This window comes from Macrobrachium nipponense, chromosome 1 (genome assembly GCF_015104395.2).
Source record: "Macrobrachium nipponense isolate FS-2020 chromosome 1, ASM1510439v2, whole genome shotgun sequence".
In the NCBI taxonomy this organism is placed as follows: domain Eukaryota; kingdom Metazoa; phylum Arthropoda; class Malacostraca; order Decapoda; family Palaemonidae; genus Macrobrachium; species Macrobrachium nipponense.
Genome location: NC_087200.1, coordinates 21,226,292 through 21,249,039, shown reverse-complemented (window position 1 = coordinate 21,249,039; position 22,748 = coordinate 21,226,292). Strand labels below are relative to the sequence as shown.

The following is a 22,748-nucleotide window of genomic DNA, read 5'->3' as shown; positions in this document are numbered from 1 at the left end:
GTGGTTCTAGCCGAACGCATTCCTTTGTGGAATATGGATTACCTGGCAACTCAGGATGACGAGTCAGCAGGAGCTCAGGCTCAGCTACTGCGTATTGAACTGCCTGATAGCAGCTCAGTATCAGCTGGGCCTCCGAGATGCACGGTTGTTTATGTCTCTCTCTCTCCCCTGCTTTGATTGACTACCGAACCGTATCTCTGCCCAACAATCATGGACTTAGGTCTCTGATTAACGGGGATTCTCGCAATTATGAAGGACCATCTACTGCTGTGACGATAGATTCCATCGCCTTCGATATTGCGAGAATTTTCAACAGAGATATCTCTTAGACTCTTTCATTTTACTGTTTACCGCACGGTAACAGAAGTCTGTGCAAGTCTCCCGCTGCATCGCACTGCGATAATGCGAATGATTTTGCAGACATCTGAGTTTGTCTTTAAAATATCTCATATTCGTAGGTGTACAATTGTTCATTGTTCAACCCGAATTAACAGATATGTCAAAAGACATCGCCTACTCTCCGACCTGACAGCTCTACTTCCAAATGTTCAGCCCATGAGAAGCAGTTCTTCAGGCGGCTTTCCCCTGTGTTTTTCATTACTGAAGAACGCCCCGCTTTCATTGCAACTACGACTTCTCACCGGACAGCAATGAAATAGCGGTTAGCGTTTTCAGTCATTTGTAAGCACAGGTTCAGAATCTTGAGAATCCTTCTCTCGATTCGTCTGTGAAGACGTAGGTTGCATTCAATATCTACCTTCGTCTTCAACGGTACATAGCGATAAGATCTTCAAGAGTAATGGCAGTCTCTTGGCCAAGGCAAAGCAGTGAAGGGAAATGACTGTTCCTCCACCTCGACCTCTGTGAATTTCCTTATGGTTCTATCTTTCCGTCTGAAGTATGAGATAAGCTAGAAGTCCTAACTATTGTAGAATATGCAAATATGTTGTTGACGGCCTCTAGGCTCAGAGATTCGGTTCTGTCAAACAACAAAGCTTCACGATCTTTGAGGTCTGTGGAGATCTTGAAATTCTCTGGATCAAAGGTTCCGGCCATGGAACTTAGACGTAGTCTGAGTTTCTGATGCCAAAAGCATTTCGAACCTATCCTTTCTGCGAACTTAATACACGTGACCAGAAAGGCTAATATTCTAACCGCTCTAGCCACGGCAAAGAGGGTTAGTGAGGTTTTAGCCATCATCAGAGGTTTTGGCTTTAAAGGACATAATGCGGTCTGTCCTCTAAGCCTTCCGTTCTTGATAAGAACGAAAACCTGTCTAACCCTTGACCCGAAGGCTTGGAGACCAAGGGTATGGCACAAATTATTGGGCAAGGGCATTAGAGAGTCCTGTGCCCTGTAGGGCCTCTCAAGTTTTATCTTGATAAAACATATAGAAAGTCAAGGTCAACGGACAATCCGCGGTGTTCCGTAAAAAAGACCAGACTGGTTCATGTCCAAGAACACCTGGCATTATAGCCAAGGAGTTCTTTTAAGAGGTCTCATTCATTATGTTTGCATAAAGATTTGAGATTTTTTCTTAATATGAATGCTCAAGAGGTGAGGGCGCGGCCTCGGAAGCATTTCAACAGAGCATGACACTCAGTAACCATCCTGAGTGCCACGCTTTAGCGAAGCAACTCTGTGTTCGCTTCACACTCCCCGCCACAATCTGCGGTGTTCGTAAAAAGACCAGACTGGTTCATGTCCAAGAACACCCTGGCATTATAGCCAAGGAGTTCTTTTAAGAGGTCTCATTCATTATGTTTGCATAAAGATTTGAGATTTTTTCTTAATATGAATGCTCAAGAGGTGAGGGCGCGGCCTCGGAAGCATTTCAACAGAATCATGACACTCAGTAACATCCTGAGTGCCGCACGCTTGTAGCGAAGCAAACTTTGGGTTGTCGCTTCACACTCCCGAACGGGATGTGAAGACGACATTTCAGATCCGTAAGTCGCTAGGACCATACATATCCGTAGATATATTATTGGGGGCAGGAAGCAACACGAATCCTATCCTATAGAAAAGGGATAGGTGTGCTTTTAACTTTGAAGGGTTGGTCGCTTGAGGCGCGTTCCTTTTCTTTAGCCTAGAAGTTATGGAACTAACTTTGATAGGTTAGGTCAGGTGGTGGTTTTAGCTTCGGTGCCCTCAGAAGTATGGTCATATGGTCTAGTCACATTGTGGTCACGCCCCCCTTGACAGATCATCTAGAGCGCACCAGCATTACAGGTCTCTACCTCGCTGGCAACTCTAGTAACGCAGAAGCAGACTTTGGTGACAGTAATCACGAAGTCGGCTATGCTAACAGGTGAGGAACCAAGATGTATTTCATCTACTTAATTTAGTTTCCCAAAAAATCCTATTCTGTCTCTTCCCACCATCCGAAGGTGGGATTCAGCTATATACGTATATATCTGTCAGGTAAGTTTCATGAACAAAATGTTATTGTTATAATACAATTAAGTTTGTTCATACTTACCTGGCAGATATATATAATTAAAGTGCCCACCCACCTCCCCTCAGGAGACAGTGGCACTGATAAAATATGAATAGAAAATGGGAATAGTTCCTGATATCTGCCTCCCACGGCGGGAATGGGTACTACCACCTGGCCGCCCACTGCGTGTGCCGCGAATTTTTAAATTCTGTCGACTTCAGAAAATACAGCTATATATATATCTGCCAGGTAAGTATGAACAAACTTAATTGTATTATAACAATAACATATTTTTCAGTAGAAAGAAGAAACGTGCACTATTTAATTATTTAAATAAATAGTTAAACAGCAGTGTAAGGTCATGAATTGCATAAATTTTTTATTATATACATGATTACGTATTAATTTGAAAATATTCGTTGTCGAAAAAGTAACTAGATTCCTGACTCAAATATCAAAAGTTTTGCTGTGAACAGTACCTACGGTTTTGTTCGCGCTCTTCTCTTGTTTATCAGTGTGGCCAATTGGTATGTGTTTACCCTCCAAACTGGGTATAAGACTTACACAAAACCAGGGAAATAAGTGAAATTAGCGTATCTACTTGTAGTATATATAGGTACATATTAGAGCAATTTCCTCATTATTGCATTACTATGACAACTAGAATTCATGGAAACAGTTTGTAAAGTATGTGTGTGAAGCTCCACTAAATTGGCAACAATGAAATTTTGCTGTCGTATGCTCTACATTAGAAATATCTGTAATTTTTCGGGTTAATTTGGTTGCAAAAAAAGGGATAATAGACATTTTGAAGTAACAAAGTACGTAAAGTTAAACTAATAATTAGTTAGGTAAACATTTAAGAGAATAAAGCTTTGCACCTCATAAACAGTGTAGTCGTGGGCTGCCCGCAACTGTTTGTGGAATGAGCGTAAAGGAACCAGGAACTGCAACATACTTTAAGTACAATTTGGAGTGAATTAAGACCAAAATGTGTATAATTACAATCAAATAAGCACTGTGGAGTTTCAGTTGTGATGGCAGTAAGGATAAAACCACCGGTTACAAGGTAAAAATGAATTTCAGTTTAAACCATGACCCTGAGAAAAAGCCGTATTCCTACTTTCATTAATATAGGCAACAAAATGTTGTTTGTTCATGACACTTACCTGTCAGATATATATATAGCTGTATTCTCCGAAGTCTGACAGAATTTCAAAACTCCCGGCAGGAACCATTCCCATTTTCTATTCAGATTTTTCTCTGTCGCCGGTCGGTAAACAACTGTTTACAGACCTTCGCCTAGGATTTTGGATAAACTCTTTGTTCACTTGAGTATTTGATTGTCTCTTGGTTTTTGAAACTTGCTCGGTGGATTGGCATACGCGATTGTGGTTTATCATTGGATTTGGTTTTGGATTTCTCTAATATGTCTGGATCTTCTGCAACTAGTTTTAGAGTGTGTACCGTGCTAGAGTGTAATGTTAGGCTACCGAAAGCTTCGGTGGATCCTCATACAGTATGCACGAAATGTAGAGATCATATTTGTTTGATGAATGATAGGTGTAAAGAGTGTGAAAGGTTGACTGAAAATGAATGGAAGACTTATGATTCGTATGTTCGTAAGCTTGAAAGGGATAGAATCAGAAGATCTTCCTCCGGAAGTGCTTCTGTGAAAAGTAAGGGTAGTAATTCGCATTCTAACCTTCCTGTAGAGGTTGTTACATCTAACCCTGTGTATTTGCCTTCGGGCAATGAAGTTATTGCTTCAGAAGGTATTGCCCTTTCTTCCACCATGGAGTCGATTCGTGCACTAGAATCGAAAGTGAGTGCCTTGAAGACCACAGTGAAGTGTAGTGGAAACATTAGTGCCCCTAGTGTAGTGGAGGGGGCGTCAGATCGGTCCCATAGTGCCTCTAGGAATAGACCTCTGTCGGACTCCCAGGACTCAGGGAATGGACATGTCGAAAACCGAAGGAGGGCTACGGGAAATTCCCACCGGTCTGGCGTCCCTTCAGCAGATCCTGTGGACACTTCCCAGGCTGCCGAAGCGTGTGATCGAGCACGGATATTGAAGGAGTGCTTTTCGTCCTCTGAGGCGTCCTCTCCTTACCAGGGATGGAGCTCTCAGAGGGCCTCTCACGAGGAGAACGAGTTTGACACTAGGTGCCGCACAGGCGGCCAGCATCTTTCTCGTCCTCTTAGGAGAGGTTTTAAGGAAGGGGACGCTTCACGTCCTACTTCTCGTCCTGTTCTTTCATCATCACCCGAACACTTCGAAGAATTGACGCCTAAGAAGAGATGCAGAACGTCTTCTGATGAGGACGCTTTTGAGAACTATCATCGTCTTAGAGTTCAAAGGAAGAAGAGGGCTTCAACTCGCCCTTCTTCGCATATGATGAGTCCTTCTCCTGAACGTGGATCTTCACCATCTAATGAAACTCGTATGCAGTTGCGTCAACGATTGTCGGCTTTCTTCGCAAGGGGAGAAGAGGAGCCCCAAAGACGTAGAAAGGATCTTTGGCTTCCTGTTAAAAGATCAAAACAACCCTTGTCGGCTTCGCCTTGTTCTTTAGCCTCCCCTTCGTCGTCCTCTTCTGGATCCTTCAGACTTGACCGAGAACACGCAAGTGTTTCCGGAGAGAGAGTTTCCAGAAGTGGGAATGCGGACAGAAGCGTTAGGTGTCGCACAGGCGGCCCTCGCTTTTGTCAGGAGGATGAGAACGATCAAGAGAAGCCTCGTACCAACGTTCGCCGGACTTCTGCATCAACTCGATGCCTCTATCATGAGAGAGCCTACCAACGCCAGAAGTATCAGGGCGTTCGAGAAGGCTCTAAAAGTCAAAGAGAGCAATGTTTAGATTATGTTTCGGATCTTACCCCTCAAGAAAGAGAAGTCCTGTATAAATATCGACGGGAGGCTCGTGCTTTAGAATATGAGAACTCGCAACGCTTGAAAAGAGATCGTAAGACTCACCAGGACGCTCGAGAGGACGCCCCGATACAAGTTAAGCGTTCTAAGCAAAGTTTTAAAGACGCTCGACGTCCATTAGAGCATGTCCCGGTTCAGGACGCTTTTGAGGACGCTTCTTTGATGGATAAACGTCTTATAGACATTAGAGTCCAGCGGGATCGGAAGCTTTCATTGACAGACGCGCGACTTCCTGTGAGTCCTAAGTCTTGCTCCCTTAGCAAGGGCGCTCGCGATGACGATAGACGCGCGACTAATCGGGATTCTCAGAAAGAGAAACGTACAGTACTCAACTGAGAGGAGATCGACAGGAATCCCGCAAAGAGGCTTTTTAAGAACCTTTGCCTCTAATGACTTCGAAAGACAAGGCTTTACAAGAGAGTCTTAAGTTTTCAAAGACAACAGCGGATCATTCGCGCATTGTCTCGTCTATTCCTTCAGCGGATAGAAGCTCCCCCTTACGAACAGAGCCTCAAAGGAGAAGCGCTTCCTGTTTAGCTAAAGAAACTTCGGACCGTCAAGATCAAGGAGACTCTTCTAACGATACGTATCCTGCAGAAGAGGAAGAGCCTTCAGAAGCATCTACGGCTATAGCACGTTAACGCGCTTACTGAAGGAATTGTTTTCGGAAAAATTCCAAGCACCAGTTCCTCTCTCACCGCCATCGCAACTGTCCTCATCCAAGACGAGAAAAGCTCCGAGTTTTGTTAGGATGGCTTCTTCGCTTTCTACTAAAAGAGCGTTGAAGAGGATGAATGATTGGATGGAATCAAGGAAGACGAAAGGAAAGACGTCCTTTGCGCTTCCTCCAGCTAAGCTAAACGGGAGAGCCGGTATATGGTATGAGACCGGAGAAGAAACAGGGTTGAGACTTCCTTCGTCTGCGCAAGGTGACTTCTCAAACCTGGTCGAAGCACCAAGGAGATCTTACCTGTCCTCGGCTAAGGTTTCATGGACTATGCCTGAAATAGATCACCATCTAAAAGGACTGTACAGGACGTTGGAAGTATTTAACTTCCTAGACTGGTGCTTAGGAGCTTTAGGTCTGCAAGCTAAGAGCCCAGAATCATTGTCACTAGAAGAATTATCGAGCGTCCTGTCATGTATGGATAAAGCAGTAAGGGATGGCTCAGATGAGTTAGCTACCCACTTTACTACGGGAATATTAAAGAAACGAGCGCTTTTCTGCCGTTTTACTGCTAAATCAGTTTCTCCTACGCAGAAAGCGGAGTTATTATTCGCCCCCTTTTCTTCCCATCTTTTTCCTGAAAATGTGGTAAAGGATTTATCTGTGAACCTGAAAGAGAAAGCGACACAGGATTTGCTGTCTCAATCATCTAGACTTCCTGCGGCGCAATCCTCTTCTCGAGTAGCTCAAGTACCAAAGAAGAATTTTAAGCCCTTTCGTGGCAGAGCACCATCAAGAGCTTCTATACGAGGAAGGGGCTTTGCTAGAGGCAGAACCCCCGCAAAGCAAAGGGGAAAGAAGTGACAACCTTGCCCTTCAGGCACCGGTGGGAGGGAGACTTTCTCTCTTCACAGAGGCTTGGAGAGCAAGGGGGACGGACGCCTGGTCCCTCAAGATTATAGAGAAGGGATACAAAATTCCCTTTCTCTCCATGCCTCCGTTGAGCATGAAGCCTATAGACCTGTCACCATCTTATCAGCCGCAGAAGCAACAGATTCTACTCGATTTATTAGATCAAATGATCGAGAAAAGAGCTGTAGAACGAGTGCTCTTGACAGATTCCCCAGGCTTCTACTACAGGTTATTCCTGGTTCCGAAGCAGTCTGGGGGATGGAGGCCTGTCCTAGATGTCAGCAGTCTGAACCTTTTCGTGAAGAAAGAAAGCTTCAAAATGGAAACATCGCAATCGGTCCTGGGGGCCTTGAGACCAGGGGATTGGATGGTGTCATTAGATCTCCAAGACACTTACTTCCATGTCCCCATCCATCCCCAGTCCAGGAAGTTTCTCAGGTTCCTTTTAAGAGGACAGGTCTTCCAGTTCAGAGCTCTATGCTTCGGACTGAGCACAGCTCCCATGATTTTCACTTTTCTCATGCGGAACGTGGCAAAGTGGCTTCACCTCTTGAAGATACAAGTCTCCCTTTACCTGGACGACTGGCTCATACGGTCGTCATCGAGAGCAAGGTGTCTGGAGGACCTTCAGACTACGTTACTGTTGGCGAAATCTTTAGGCCTCCTGATCAATTACGAAAAGTCCCATCTGACCCCAACACAGTCCATCGTGTATCTGGGGATTCAGATGGATTCAGTGGCTTTTCAGGCTTTTCCGTCACTAGAACGTCAGCGGAAAGGCTTAGAAAAAGTGTCAGCCTTCTTGGAGAAGGAAACATGCTCGGCGAAGGAATGGATGAGTCTGCTGGGGACCATTTCTTCGCTGGAGAAGTTTGTTTCTCTAGGGAGACTACATCTCAGGCCCCTACAGTTTTTCCTAGCAGAAAATTGGCAGGACAGACAAAACCTAGAAGAGAATTTAAGAATATCCCTGTTGGTCAAGAAACACCTAGAGTGGTGGCTCAATCCCACCAAGATGTCGAAAGGAGTGTCCCTCCGTCTTCAGAGCCCCGACCTAGTGTTATTTACAGACGCGTCTATGACAGGCTGGGGAGCAACTCTAGGAAAGGAGGAAGTGTCAGGCCTCTGGAGAATAGAACAGAAGCCTTGGCACATCAACCTCAAGGAGTTGGAGGCAATTCGCTTGGCACTTCTAGCCTTTCAAGAACGAGTCATAGGCCGAGTTGTCCAAATCAACGCGGACAGCACCACGGCCCTTTCTTATATCAAGAAACGGGGGGACACACTCTCGTTCTCTCTACAAGATAGCGAGAGAAATCCTGTTATGGTCAGAAGAGAGGAACATAACTCTCTTGACAAGATTTGTTTCGGGAGTCCAGAACGTCAGAGCAGACATTTTAAGCCATCGAAATCAATTGATTTCAACAGAATGGACTCTGCACATAGAGGTCTGCCAACAGTTATGGAAACTATGGGGACGACCAATAGTGGACCTCTTCGCGACTTCGAAAACGAAGAGACTGCCCCTTTACTGTTCTCCGATCATCGACCCGGAAGCAGTAGCAGTAGATGCAATGCTTTGGGACTGGATGGGGATGGATGTATACGCCTTTCCCCCGTTCAAACTTCTGGGAGAAGTAACAAGGAAGTTAGCAGCGTCGGAAGGAACAAAGATGACACTGGTCGCACCATTCTGGCCAGCAAGCGATTGGTTCACAGAGGTCATGTCCCTACTAGTGGACTTCCCAAGAATCCTACCAGTAAAAGCCGATCTTCTCAAACAGCCCCACTTCGAGAGATATCACCAAAACCCGTTCGCTCTGAGTCTGACTGCATTCAGACTATCAAGAAACTGGCAAGAGCGAGAGGGTTTTCAGGGGCGGTGGCAAAAGCTATCGCCACCGCGAGAAGAGCTTCCTCTCAATCTGTCTACCAGTCTAAGTGGGCTGTTTTTAGAAGATGGTGTAGGAAAGAGGGCATTTCCTCCTCCAAGACCTCTGTGAGCCAAATCGCCGATTTCCTGTTCCATCTAAGGAATGTAGACAAGCTTGCAGTATCAACAATTAGAGGATACAAGAGTATGCTGTCAACAGTCTTCCGTCATAGAGGCCTAGATTTGACGAATGATAGGGATCTTCACGATCTTCTGAGATCCTTCGAAACATCAAAGGTTCCACAGGTTAAGACACCTTCGTGGAATTTGGACATAGTTCTAAAATTTTTAATGGCGAGTCCCTTTGAACCTTTGCACGAGGCTTTGCCTGAAAGATTTAACGAAGAAGGCCCTCTTTCTAACCACCCTAGCCACTGCGAAGAGGGTGAGTGAGATTCAAGCAATTAGCAAAAATGTTGGATTTAGGGGACACAATGCAGTCTGTTCCTTGAGTCCTTCCTTTTTAGCTAAAAACAAAAATCCTTCCAATCCCTGGCCCAAGAACTTTGATATCAAGGGATTAGCAGGGATTGTTGGTCGGGAGCCAGAAAGAGTCCTGTGTCCTGTCAGAGCTCTAAAATTGTATCTGGATAGAACAAAACAAATTAGAGGTCATTCGGACAATCTTTGGTGTTCTGTGAAAAGACCTGATTTACCAATGTCTAAGAACGCTTTAGCGTTCTTCTTGAGAAGCACCACCAGGGAGGCCCATTCGTCCTGCCCAGATAGTGATCTGAAAATTCTGAAAGTCAATGCTCATGAAGTTAGAGCGGTCGCAACTTCGATGGCATTTCAGAAGAATATGGCGCTCAGCGACATTGTGAGCACCACATTTTGGCGAAGCAACTCTGTGTTCGCTTCACACTACCTCAGGGATATGAAAGTGACATATGAGAACTGCTTTTCGCTTGGACCATACGTATCAGCAGATTCAGTTTTGGGTACGGGAAGCGGCACGAATCCTATCCTTTAGAAAATGGATAGGTGTGCTTTTGTTTTATGGTTGTTGGTTTTTTGGTTGTAGGGTCGACCGCTAGAGGCTTAAAGTTTCGGGGACTAACTTTGCCAGGCTAGGTCAGGTGGTGGTTTTTCTTTGCTTCGCTGCCCTTAAAGTATGGTCAATATGGTCTAGACACATTGTGGTCACGCCCCCGTTGTCAGATCATCTAGATCTCACCAGCTATACAGGTCACGTCCTTGCTGGAGACTCTAGTAAAGCAAAAGCAGACTTGGGTGACAGTAATCACGAAGTCAGCTATGCTAACAGGTAAGGAACCAAGATGTCTATCATCTGCATGTGAAATGTTTCCCAAAATCCTTTTATTCTGTCCCTCCCCACCTCCAATGGTGGGAATCAGCTATATATATATCTGACAGGTAAGTGTCATGAACAAAATGATATTGTTATGATACAATAAAGTTTGTTCATACTTACCTGGCAGATATATATATAGTAGCTGTATTCTCCGAAGTCCGACAGAATTTCAAAACTCCCGGCAAACGCAGTGGTCGGCCAGGTGGTTAGTACCCATTCCCGCCGCTGGGAGACGGGTGTCAGGAACCATTCCCATTTTCTATTCAGATTTTTTAATGTCACTGTCCCCGAGGGGAGGCTGGGCGGGTACTTGATTATATATATCCGCCAGGTAAGTATGAACAAACTTTATTGTATCATAACAATATCATTTTTATTGTGCTGATTACAACTGCAGTGTTGAGTAAGATCAATAAACGTTACATGTATACAATAATATTGTTCAAATGAGTGCTGGGAAGGACGTGAGATTCATGCCGGTTACGGAAGGCACCTCAGTTGGTTGACGCCATATTGGATTTAAAAATGGCCTTGAAAACATATTTTACGAACACCTCAAATGCTTATTTTAGTTCATATGGCACTTTCATATATCACATTATGTTGATGAAACTTCAGTCTTTTGAATGGTATGCTTAAAGATGTAATTGTATTCTTGTTTCACTAATTAAATATCGAGTGTATAAGGCTGATCCACCTAAAACTTCTAATGAAGCTGATGTGAAAGAAAATCCTTGGAAAAACTGAAGACTAGCCTATTAGGGTAAACAACCGAGTGGACTAGCTGCAGCCACCTTAACTGTGTTCGGACCCACCTTCAGAAAAAAGTACTTTAACACGTCCTGATGCCGGAGATGGGCACCAGTCATGAGTCATAGGTCGTGGGAGCAACACCTCCAGACCTCTACTTTCCTCTCAAAGTAGGGGAAACAACTGCCTTGAGTCCACCTTACTCAGGCAGATCACCCTTATTCACTCTATATTTAACTGGTGAAACAAGTATAGAATTGCATCTTTAAGCATACCTTTCAAAAGATTGAAGGTTTATCAACATAATGTGACATATGAAAGCGCCATATGAACTAAAATAAGCATGTGAGGTGTTTGTAAAATATGTTTTCAAGGCAGTTTTTAAATCCAATATGGTGTCTTTCGCATCCAGTCCCTTTCGTCTTCGGCATCGATAGCACATTCTTCCTAGCGCTTATTCAAACAATATTAGCATATATATGTAACGTTTATTGATATTACTCAAGATTGCAGTTGTAATCAGCACAAAAAACATTTTGTTGCCTATATTAATGAAAGTAGGTAGTATACCTATGTCTTATTCTTGGGGTCATGGTTTGAACTGAAATGCATTTTTACCATGTAATCGGTGGTTTTATCCTTACTGCCATCACAACTGAAACTCCACAGTGCTTATTTGATTGTAATTATACACATTTTGGTCTTAATTCACTCCAGATTGCACTTGAAATGCGTTGAGAGTTTGTTGACAGCGAAGCCATGGCGGGAACAATTTTTGTCTTAATGTACAGGATGTCCAAAAAGGCCCAGTATACCATTAAACTAAATGTCATCTCCACTTTGGTCTTTAGAGCACTTACGTATGCTTCTGATTGGAAATCATTCCACTCTGAAATTGAATCTTTTCAAGAATATTTTTTAACCAACTCGTACCCTACGGAGGTATTTTATAAAATGGTAAATAAATTACTTAACTTAAACTTTACGGAAAATACCCCTTCCTTTGATGTACCAAAACTACCCATATACTATGCCACTATTCCATATTGTTTCAAAAATAAATTAGGAGACCGTATCAAGAAAATTATTGAAAGAGAGTTCGGAAGTCTCAAAGTTAATCTAATACCTAATAATCCTCTCAAAATAGGCTCACTTCTTAGTCATAAAGAGAATTTGCAACCTTTTATGCGATCCAATATTATTTACAAATTTACTTGCCTGGGGTGTCCCGGTACTTATGTTGGATCGACGAAATGCTTTTTTCAAGTTTGATACTCTAGTCATTTTGGAGTGAGCTACAGAACTGGTATAAGAAATCATGCAGCTCTCTGTAAAATTGAAATTAACAAAAAACATTTTTCGAAAATTGACAATACCTAGCTCAGCCAATACATAACGACGCTTGAGTCTTTACATATCAAGCACCTCGTTCCTTTCCTCAATTCTAGTCAATCCTCTATATAAAACCTAATTTTATTATAAAAATATTTTTCATACATAATTTTCATGACTAAATGCACTTATTGCAATAAAACTATTAAAATACTCATGTACATATAACCATTTTTTCTCTTTTATGTTTGAACTATCAAAATAGCAGACAGTTCTAAGCATTTTTAGAGGGTTTGTAAGTATTTGCGGACCTTAGATATTCATCGAGGGTTGTGGTAAACATCCCCCATGAATACCAGGGCCGATTGTAAATGGCTAGAATTTGAAACAGAAAATTAATTGCTTGTAAATGTTTGTTTATAAACTCCCTTAACTCACTTTTCATCATTCTCTTTTAACCATTTTACAGCCAGCTGTACTATGATGGTTATCAGAACTATGCCCAAGAATTGGCTGTGGCTTTGGAATATGAAAACACAGCAATAGCACCATCAGATCGTCTTATGAATGTTTTCAGTATTGGCATTCTGCATGAACACGGTAAGTTTATAAAGCATGAAAGAATGAAGAGAGGAGGAATGTTTAGTTTGAATTAATCTATGCTGTAGGAAAAGAAATTAGCACCTGTATGTTATCATGGAAAATGTTATTTTCATATATGTAACTTAACAAGAACGTAATTACACGTAATACTAGTTTCTAACTATAACTATGTAATAACTTGGTAAGTATATATAAAATTTCATTTTATAGTAAAAAATGTCATTTTTATGTAAGTAACTTACCAAGTAATTAGTACATAGCTGTTAGTTTCCAATTTATGGCAGCAAAAAAATTTGAAATTTGTTGTAGCACGCTTTTGTTTTGGGTGTAGGTAACTGGTCCCACCCACTTTCAGGAATGAATAGTACAACACATCTGAAGAGCTCAATTTGTTTCTGCTGGTCAACGACGTAACATGGGTTGTTGTCCAGCGATTGGAATTTTGGTTCACCAGATTGTTATGTTTTTCACTGCCTTTGGTAACATATTCTGTTATTTTGGTAGCGCTAATTATATTAGCTTAGCTCTTTATAGCGGCTTATTTCTGATTGTGACTTTTTGATTTGGATTGATCATGTCAGATTATAGTTTATTTAGTGTTAGGTTTTGTAGCAAAGGCTATAAAACAAGACTAACTTCTGCCAAATATGACAATTATACTGTGTTGCATGTGTAAAGGGCAGATTTGCTCTTTGACTCTTTCTTGTGATGAGTGCAAAGACTGGGACAAGGGAAAATGGCAGGTTTTAGAAGCTCATTTAGTAAAACTTCAACGTGACAGGAGTAGGAAGGTGGCTGCTAGAGCCGATGCTAAGGCTTATAGTCAGGTTATTTCACCTTAGGATGATGATGTTAATTTACCTGTCCCTTCTACACATATGACTGCCTTTTCATCTATAACAAGCCCTCCCACTTTTCCTTCTACTCCAATTCCCAGTTCTCTTTCTTTGGAACTCAGTGCCATAGCCAGTCTCGAAGCAATGATAGACCAGCAATTTGGTCTGTTAGTGAACACTGTTTCCCAAGTTGTGACTTTGGTGAAGGTCCTTATGGACAAAGTGAATAGTGTTGGTGCAAGTGCAGTGGAGGAGGTGGCTATCCATCCCACTGATACTCCTAGACCAAGGTCCCTGCTAAACTCCCCTGTCCCTGAGAGGAAGCAAACTGGCAGTCCAAGGGAGATTGGTGGGGTTTGCCCACAGATAGTTGCACCTTCAAATGAGTCAATCACAGGACTTGTTGGACAGCCACAGGAAAGGTGTCCATTTGGATGATCATACTTTTGTCATTGAGTGATTCAGGCACTGGTGTTTGAGTTTCAAGGCCAGTGAAAAGGCATGGTGTAAAAGTACCAATGAGCATGAACACAATCTGCTCCCCTCCTGTAGTTTTTAGGAGAGCCCCCGTCAGGTGGCTGAGCATCAAGTTGCTGTCCTGAAATGCTCCTCTTCCAAGAAAGTGTCCAAGTGCCCATGGTCTGAGTGCCCAGTGGCCAAGTTGCAGTATCCAAACACCTGATATCTGAGTGTTCTGCTCTCAGCCTCTACTAAACAATCTCTGTTCGAGTATTCAGTGTCCGGGTGTCCAGTTCCCGTACACGGAGTCTGAAGGTTCACCTGTGTTGGCACATACTTCCGTTCATTTTGGCGCCAGAAGAGAAGCATGCGGTGCCATAGTCTGAGCACCAATTTCCTTTTCAGTTGGGAACAGATGGATTTGGTTTTTCCAGTGATTGAGGATCCATCTTTAGTTCCTATCCAAAGGCAGTTGTACAGCATTTTGAACCTTCTCGTAAAACCTGCCCAGATGACACATAACCCTCCGGACATTGATAGTACTTCCTGGATTTCCTCAGACGAGGTGTATTTTAGTCTGTTACCCAACTTTCTTCTCTGTGGCTGTTCCATCATCTCCGGGCTCAGCCTTCATGATGCGACAGCCTGCAGGATCCGCAGGGCTGACCAGAATGGAGCTTTGGAGTTTCTGCCTCCTCTCAAGGGGATTTCTCCAGTCTTATCAACTCTGCAAAAGGTTGACTGGACTGTAGGAGCTGTAGCAATGAAAATCGAAGAATGTGCCAGTTTTCAGGAGAACTTTGCCACAGACTGGCTATGGGTGCTCATGTGTGTGGATAAAGCAGTCAGGGACGGAGCACAAGAGTTAGCAACGATCTTTACTACAGGAGTATTTAAGAAGAGGGAGTTGTGGTGTTTCTTTACTGTGTACCAAATTATGTTAGTTCTTTCAAAACATCCACCTTAAAACTATCAACTCCTATATAAGTGGAGTGATAGCCTATGGAACAGCAAAATAGAAGCTCAGATACTAACAGGAAGGGAAAAATAAATTGTGTACTATAACCATAAATAACAAATATATTTGTATACAAAGGGGTACCACCATAAAAGTTGTTAGCAGATGTGTTCTTTCCTCAGCTTCAGCTGTAACTTTCAGCTTAAATCTAGCAGTACGTATATGCTCTTGCTGATCTTTGCTCCATAGTGAATAAGGATATAGTAATGTAAAAATATATTAGTCCTATTTTACTTAATGCGATTTGTAACATAACTACGGTAATTTTTTTGCTATCGTACGATGGTTGAAATGCAAGTAAACGGCTGTTATCGGATTTGGTTGTTCACAGCAAATCAGCTGGTTCTGGCTATATGCGTTTACACAAGTAATATGATATTCCTTTTTCAATATACTGTTTCTACAGTAAAAGAGTATTTAATTAACATTAAAAAGGCTGAGTAACAGTAAAAAAACATTTTAAAAAGCCTTCGGTGATTCCAATGAACCCTTTCTGGGGATGTTTGTGTATGTGGCTTTGTGGCGGGATCACAAGCTAAAAAACAAGCTGGCAAATTCCCCCCACATAAACCTAATCACTCCAGCTTCCCAGCTCACCCCAGTCACACTTTTCTCTTTACACTACAGCATACACGCAGGACAATTGACTTATACCTACACACACAAAACACATGTACTTACCAACCACTCCAGATACTCTGGGCTATCCTGTGCTGTCTGCTGGTCGAGGTCACAGAGATACCAACTACAACAAAGACCACAACCCACAACCCAACAACACAACAACAAAACAACACCCAAGGACTACAACCCAACAACAACACAACAACCAAGGAACACAAGCACAACTCAACAACATAACAAACAACCAAGGAACACAACCACAACCTAACAACACCGCAAACAACCAAGGAACATAACCACAACCTCATATATAACAAAAAAAACTCAACAACAACAAAAGATCACTGCACAAACAACACAAAAAAAAAGCAACACACACCCCCACTGACAACACCAAACTTAACAACAACTAACAACAAATCAACAAAACACAACTCAAACGAATTTCAATGCCTTCACTAAAATGCTGCCAACACTACTGTCTCTCACAGCTTCTGACTAAAGACTCGCTCAAAACACAGAACTCTGATCTCCAACAGCACCAACAGACAACCCAGAACTCTCCATCAGCCAATCCAGTCGTTAACGATCATAGCGCAATTACACCCTCTCTCTCTCTCTCTCTCTCTCTCTCTCTCTCTCTCTCTCTCTCTCTCTCTCTCACAGACATTGTCAAATGAAACTCCATAACTCCTCCATATTTCCTCCCCCATTACATTTGACAACATCTCCTTACATTCACAACACCCACACTAAATAGCCTTCCGCAACACCCACGGATGCTTGGACGCAGGCCCCTTGGATCTTGTTTGAGGGCCCTCATACACACTCTCAGTTACACCGCCATCCACTTCTCCCAGACCACTTCCAGTCAGACTCCCATTACCATCTCCCTCACTACCATCCTCCCAAATCCCATTCACTATCTCATCTACCCCTTCTAACTTGTCCGAATATCTCTCGTAACTCTGCCACCAAATCACTTACCTCATTTGCACTCCTGCCAAACTGCCGAAGAGACTCATTCATACTGCCAACTACATCCTTACCACCTGATTCCCTTCCTGGTGAAACTTCATTAAACCCTGATAACTCAAACCCACTAACCCCTCTATCATGCCGTTCACATTTTTCCGTTTCATTCCCTTTCCTTACCTTCTTCCGCTTTCTTCCATACTCAACCAACACTAACTGCCGATCTCCCAGACCCATTTGCTCACTGATGCTCGGCCTACATTTGTTCACCTTCAACCACTAACTCATTGCATTCTCACAAACATACTGTCGCATACTAGCCCTTAAACGCCGACTGGACGTATTTTACGTAGACATACAAAAGTTTTTTTTAAAATTCGCGGAAAAATACTTTTAGGCCTACTAGCCAAAAACTCTTGAATCACACGCCTTGTGGGGATGCTGGGAGTTCACGGATCAAGGTGTTGTTTTGTTTACAATCGTTACGCAGGCGCGCAAGCGCGAATTTCTTTCTTGCCGCACTAAAAAGTATCTGACACATCTCGGAAATTATTTCGTCACTTTGACATAATTTTTGTACCATTTTAAATTAGCCGTTACATGGAGTATTATATATGAAAATATGCGCATTTTTATGTAGAATACAACAATAAAATACTCATGATTGTAGCTTTTATCAGTTTTGAGATATTTTCATATAAATAACGATAAGTGCCAAAATTTCAACCTTCGGTCAACTTTGACTCTACCGAAATCATTTACCTTAATTTTGCAACTAATTGGAAGTCTCTAGCACAATATTTCGATTTATGGTGAATTTATTAAAAAACTTTTTCCTTACGTCCGTGCGGTAACCCTTCCGAAAAAAATCGTGCATGCGATTGTGGTAATGTTTGCACCATTTTAAAATTAGCCGTTACATAAAGTTTTATATATGGAAATGTGCGCAATTTCATGCACAATACAACTAAAAACAACCCATGGTTGTAGCTTTTATCAATTTTGAAATATTTTTATATAAAAAATGATAAGTGACAAATTTTCAACCTTTGGTCAACTTTGACTCTACCGAAATGGTCGAAAAATGCAATTGTAAGCTAAAACGCTTATATTCTAGTAATATTCAATCATTTACCTTCATTTTGCAACAAATTTGAAGTCTCTAGCACAATATTTCGATTTATGGTGAATTTATGAAAAAAAATAACATTTTCTTTACGTCCACGCGGTAACTCTTCCGAAAAAATCATACGTGCGATTGTGGTAATGTTTGCACCATTTTAAATTAGCCGTTACATAAAGTTTTATATATGAAAATGTGCACAATTTCATGTAGAATACAACAAAAAATAATTGAAGGTTGTAGCTTTTCTCATTTTTGAAATATTTGCATATAAATCACGATAAATAGAAAAAAAAACCACGTTCGGTCAATTTTGACTCTAGCGAAATGGTCGAAAAACGCAATTGTAAGCTAAAACTCTTACAGTCTAGTAATATTCAGTCATTTATCTTTATCTTGAAATAAATTTGAAGTCTCTAGCACAATATTTAGATTTATGGTGAATTAAAAAAATAACTTTCCTTCCCTCCGCGCGCGGATTCTCCGCCACAAATCTCCGAAATGCGTACGTCCCATTCTCGGAATATTTGCTCCGTTTCATATTAGGCATTTCATAGAGTTTTATATATGAAAATGTGCGCAATTTCATGTAGAATAAAATGAAAAATATTTGAAGGTTGTAGCTTTTCTAATTTCCGAAATAATTGCATATAAAAAAATATATATAAAAAAATTTGACATTCGGTCAACTTTAACTCATCAGATATGGTTGAAAACTGCAATTGTAAGCTAATACTCTTACAGTATAGTAATATTCAATCATTTGTCTTCATTTTGAAAGAAATTGGAAGTCTCTAGGACAATATTTAGATTTATGGTGAATTTTTGAAAAAAATATTTGTTTACATCCGCGCGTTACGAATTCATGCATTATTTTGTGATAATATTTTATCTGTGTTGCTTTTATCGTTTTACAATGTGTTATATACCAAAATGATCGCAATTTAGTGTACATTACAACGAAAAAAAAAGTAACTTGTTACCTTTAACCGTTTTGCGCACAGCGCGATTTGAATACAATTATATATGAAATTTTGTTTTTGCGCTATCATATATCACATTATTTATATATGATAATGATAATTTTTTTCATTTCTGATGGTTGCATACTAAACTTCAGCCAATGACAAAAAAAGGAGCCAAAAATGAACTCTTAATCTTGAAAACTAAGCGCGCTGTGATTTTTTGAAAAAAATATTTTTTCCGCTTCCGCGCTCACTCCGAAACACCTCCGGCACCCGGGAGACAATTTTTATTTTACCACTTCGGCATTTAAGGGCTAGAGGACCCACCCAACTGAATCCCCTTAACACCTAGTTTCCCAAATTCCCAGCCTGACTCGTCCTCTTTTGCCTACACACACTTGCTACATGACCCTCCATTCCACATTCAACACATTTCGCATGCTGTTCTTTACACATCCTAGCATCATGCCCGTTCTTCCTGCAGTTGCCGCAAACCACGTTCATACGGGTACCCCAACATCCACTAGCTATGTGCCCTACCTGTCCACACCTATAACATTTAATATCCCTATCTTTCTTACACTCACTCATTAAATGCCCCGTTTGCCCACACCCGAAGCACGTTCCTAACGCCCACTGACATTCATTCTTCCTGTGTCCTGGCTTACCACATCTATAACACTGCTGCTGCTCTCGCTCACAACTAACTGACCCTACTCTTCCAACACTCGCGCTCCTACCTCTTTTAGGGCTAACTACACTCATGTTACTTGCCCTAATGCTCCTATCACCACTCGCTCTGCCATTCGCCTCGGCCCTTCCAAAACTGCCTCCCTATAGCTTTTAAATTCTGGTACAACCTCAGCTACTTCAGTCCTAACACTAACACTTTTACTCTCTTTCATACACTTATCTAACTTGTAATCTTCTACTATTTCTAAAATGTCATTCCATGTTAACCTTTCATTTGTCCATCGCATTTTCTCCTTACGTTTTAGATTCATAAACTCATATACACTCTGTGGTACAGTCGCCAACAACTTTCTCACAAACTCCTTACACTCATTTATCCCTTCGTCCCCAAACTTTTTCCTAGCTAATGTTTCCAACCTGCTCACATACATCGACAACGACTCACCAACATTCATTCTTGCCTCTTGAAAATCTTGCTTTCTCCTATATCTAACACTACTCCTTATCCTCTTTGCCTGTTCTACAATCCTGTCTTTCACACTCTTGTATGACACATTCCCTACACTCATCATTACCCCATACATACTCAACAAAAATCTCGTCAAAAAGCTACCTAACTCTCTTGCCCAGACTCTCTTTTTATCCCCATACTTAGCCTCACAATACCTCTCATATTCCTTAAAAAAGTCCCCTATGTCCCTACTACCATATTCCTTGTATTGTGCACATTGGGATACCTCTCTCATATACACAGCCTTTTGCACTTCATGCTCACTCTCACTCTCACTTTCACTACTTCCATTCTGACCCTTCTTTCCCTCTTCCGAATACAAAGAATCCACTTCCATACTCACATCCATACTCTTGACTACTCTCTTACCCTTCTTTCTACCTACCTGTTTCCACTCACCGCTATCTAAATCACTCTCAGCCCTTTCCTCAATGTATTCAGTCCTAGTGTCATCCTGTCCGTCACCCTTACTAACCTTCTTTCCCTTAGTCTTCTTCTTTTCCTCAACCCCCTTCTTATTCTTGTCCTCAGGTTTATCCTTATCCTGTGTCTTCCTCTTCTTTCCCTTACCTATCACAACCAAATCACCTTCGTCACTCATTCTCTCATCCACTCACTATTTCGCTTCCTTTACCACTTCTGGCCCATCACAAGACCCAGTAGGCTACCTCCTACAGCTCCCTCTCCCATGAATCCCTTCATCATTTCCTGCATCATCTCTTGCACTGCATTCACTCACTAAATGCCCCGTTTGCCCACACCCGAAGCATGTTCCTAACGCCCACTGACATTCATTCTTCCTGTGTCCTGGCTTACCACATCTATAACACTGCTGCTGCTCTCACTCACAACTAACTGACCCTACTCTTCCAACACTCGCACTCCTATCTCTTTTAGGGCTAACTACACTCATGTTACTTGCCCTAATGCTCCTTTCACCACTCGCTCTGCCATTCGCCTCGGCCCTTCCAAAACTGCCTCCCTATAGCTTTTAAATTCTGGTACAACCTCAGCTACTTCAGTCCTAACACTAACACTTTTACTCTCTTTCATACACCTATCTAACTTGTAATCTTCTACTATTTCTAAAATGTCGTTCCACGTCAACCTTTCATTTGTCCATCGCATTTTCTCCTTACGTTTTAGATTCATAAACTCATATACACTGTGGTACAATCGCCAACAACTTTCTCACAAACTCCTTACACTCATTTATCCCTTCGTCCCCAAACTTTTTCCTAGCTAATGTTTCCAACCTGCTCACATACATCGACAACGACTCACCAACATTCATTCTTGCCTCTTGAAAATCTTGCTTTCTCCTATATCTAACACTACTCCTTATCCTCTTTGCCTGTTCTACAATCCTGTCTTTCACACTCTTGTATGACACATTCCCTACACTCATCGTTACCCATACATACTCAACAAAAATCATGTCAAAAAGCTACCTAACTCTCTTGCCCAGACTCTTTTTATCCCCATACTTAGCCTCACAATACCTCTCATATTCCTTAAAAAAGTCCCCTATGTCCCTACTACCATATTCCTTGTATTGTGCACATTGGGATACCTCTCTCATATACACAGCCTTTTGCACTTCATGCTCACTCTCACTCTCACTTTCACTACTTCCATTCTGACCCTTCTTTCCCTCTTCCGAATACAAAGAATCCACTTCCATACTCACATTCATACTCTTGACTACTCTCTTCTTACCCTTCTTCTTTCTACCTACTTGTTTCCACTCACCGCTATCTAAATCACTCTCAGCCCTTTCCCCAGTGTATTCAGTCCTAGTGTCATCCTGTTCGTCACCCTTACTAACCTTCTTTCCCTTAGTCTTCTTCTTTTCCTCAGCCCCCTGCTTGTTCTTGTCCTCAGGTTTATCCTTATCCTTTGTCTTCCCCTTCTTTCCCTTACCTATCACAACCAAATCACCTTCGTCATTCATTCTCTCATCCACTCACTCTTTCGCTTCCTTTACCACTTCTGGCCCATCACAAGACCCAGTAGGCTACCTCCTACAGCTCCCTCTCCCATGAATCCCTTCATCATTTCCTGCATCATCTCTTGCAATGCATTCATCATTACCCCGAATTTTTCGTCCATTTTCTTAACCATTCTCTCTTCCACTCCTTTCACCTCTTCTTTCATTTCCACTTTCGCACTCCTTAGCATTCCTCTCATTTCCTCTTAATTCGCTCTTCAGCTCCTCACACTCTACCATCAACCTCTCATTCTCCACTTCCAACCTTTTCTTAGCTTCCCTCGCCAACCTCAGCTCCTCCTTCAGCCTCTCTATCTCCTTCAACCCTTCCATCCTCCCTTTCTCCACCAATCACACAACTTGCTACCCTAATCGTCCTGCAGCTGCCGCACCAACAGTCCCTGTTCGGGCGCCAAAAAATAATGTGGCGTGATCACAAGCTAAAAAACAAGCTGGCAAAATCCCCTCCACATGAACCTAATCACTTCAGCTGCCCAACTCACCCCAGTCACACTTTCCTCTTTACACTACATCATACACGTAGTGGAGTAGATACAAGTACTTAATTATAAAACATGGTACATTTAAATTTTGAGCTGCATCATTACTGTTTTGCCAGTGAAGTAGAGAAATGTGTATTTTAGGGTCCCTGCATATTGCAGTGGATATA

At 42.0% G+C, this 22,748-nt stretch overlaps 1 protein-coding gene across 1 annotated transcript in view; it reads left to right on the top strand.

Annotated features, from left to right (window-relative positions):
* The window catches only part of LOC135219159 (cleavage stimulation factor subunit 1-like), a 150,893-nt gene that overhangs the window by 6,748 nt on the left and 121,397 nt on the right, over nt 1-22,748 (top strand). Inside the window, exon 2 of the mRNA XM_064255683.1 lies at nt 12,751-12,881. Within this exon, the coding sequence (XP_064111753.1) occupies nt 12,751-12,881 (131 nt within the window). The remainder of the gene's footprint in view (nt 1-12,750; nt 12,882-22,748) is intronic.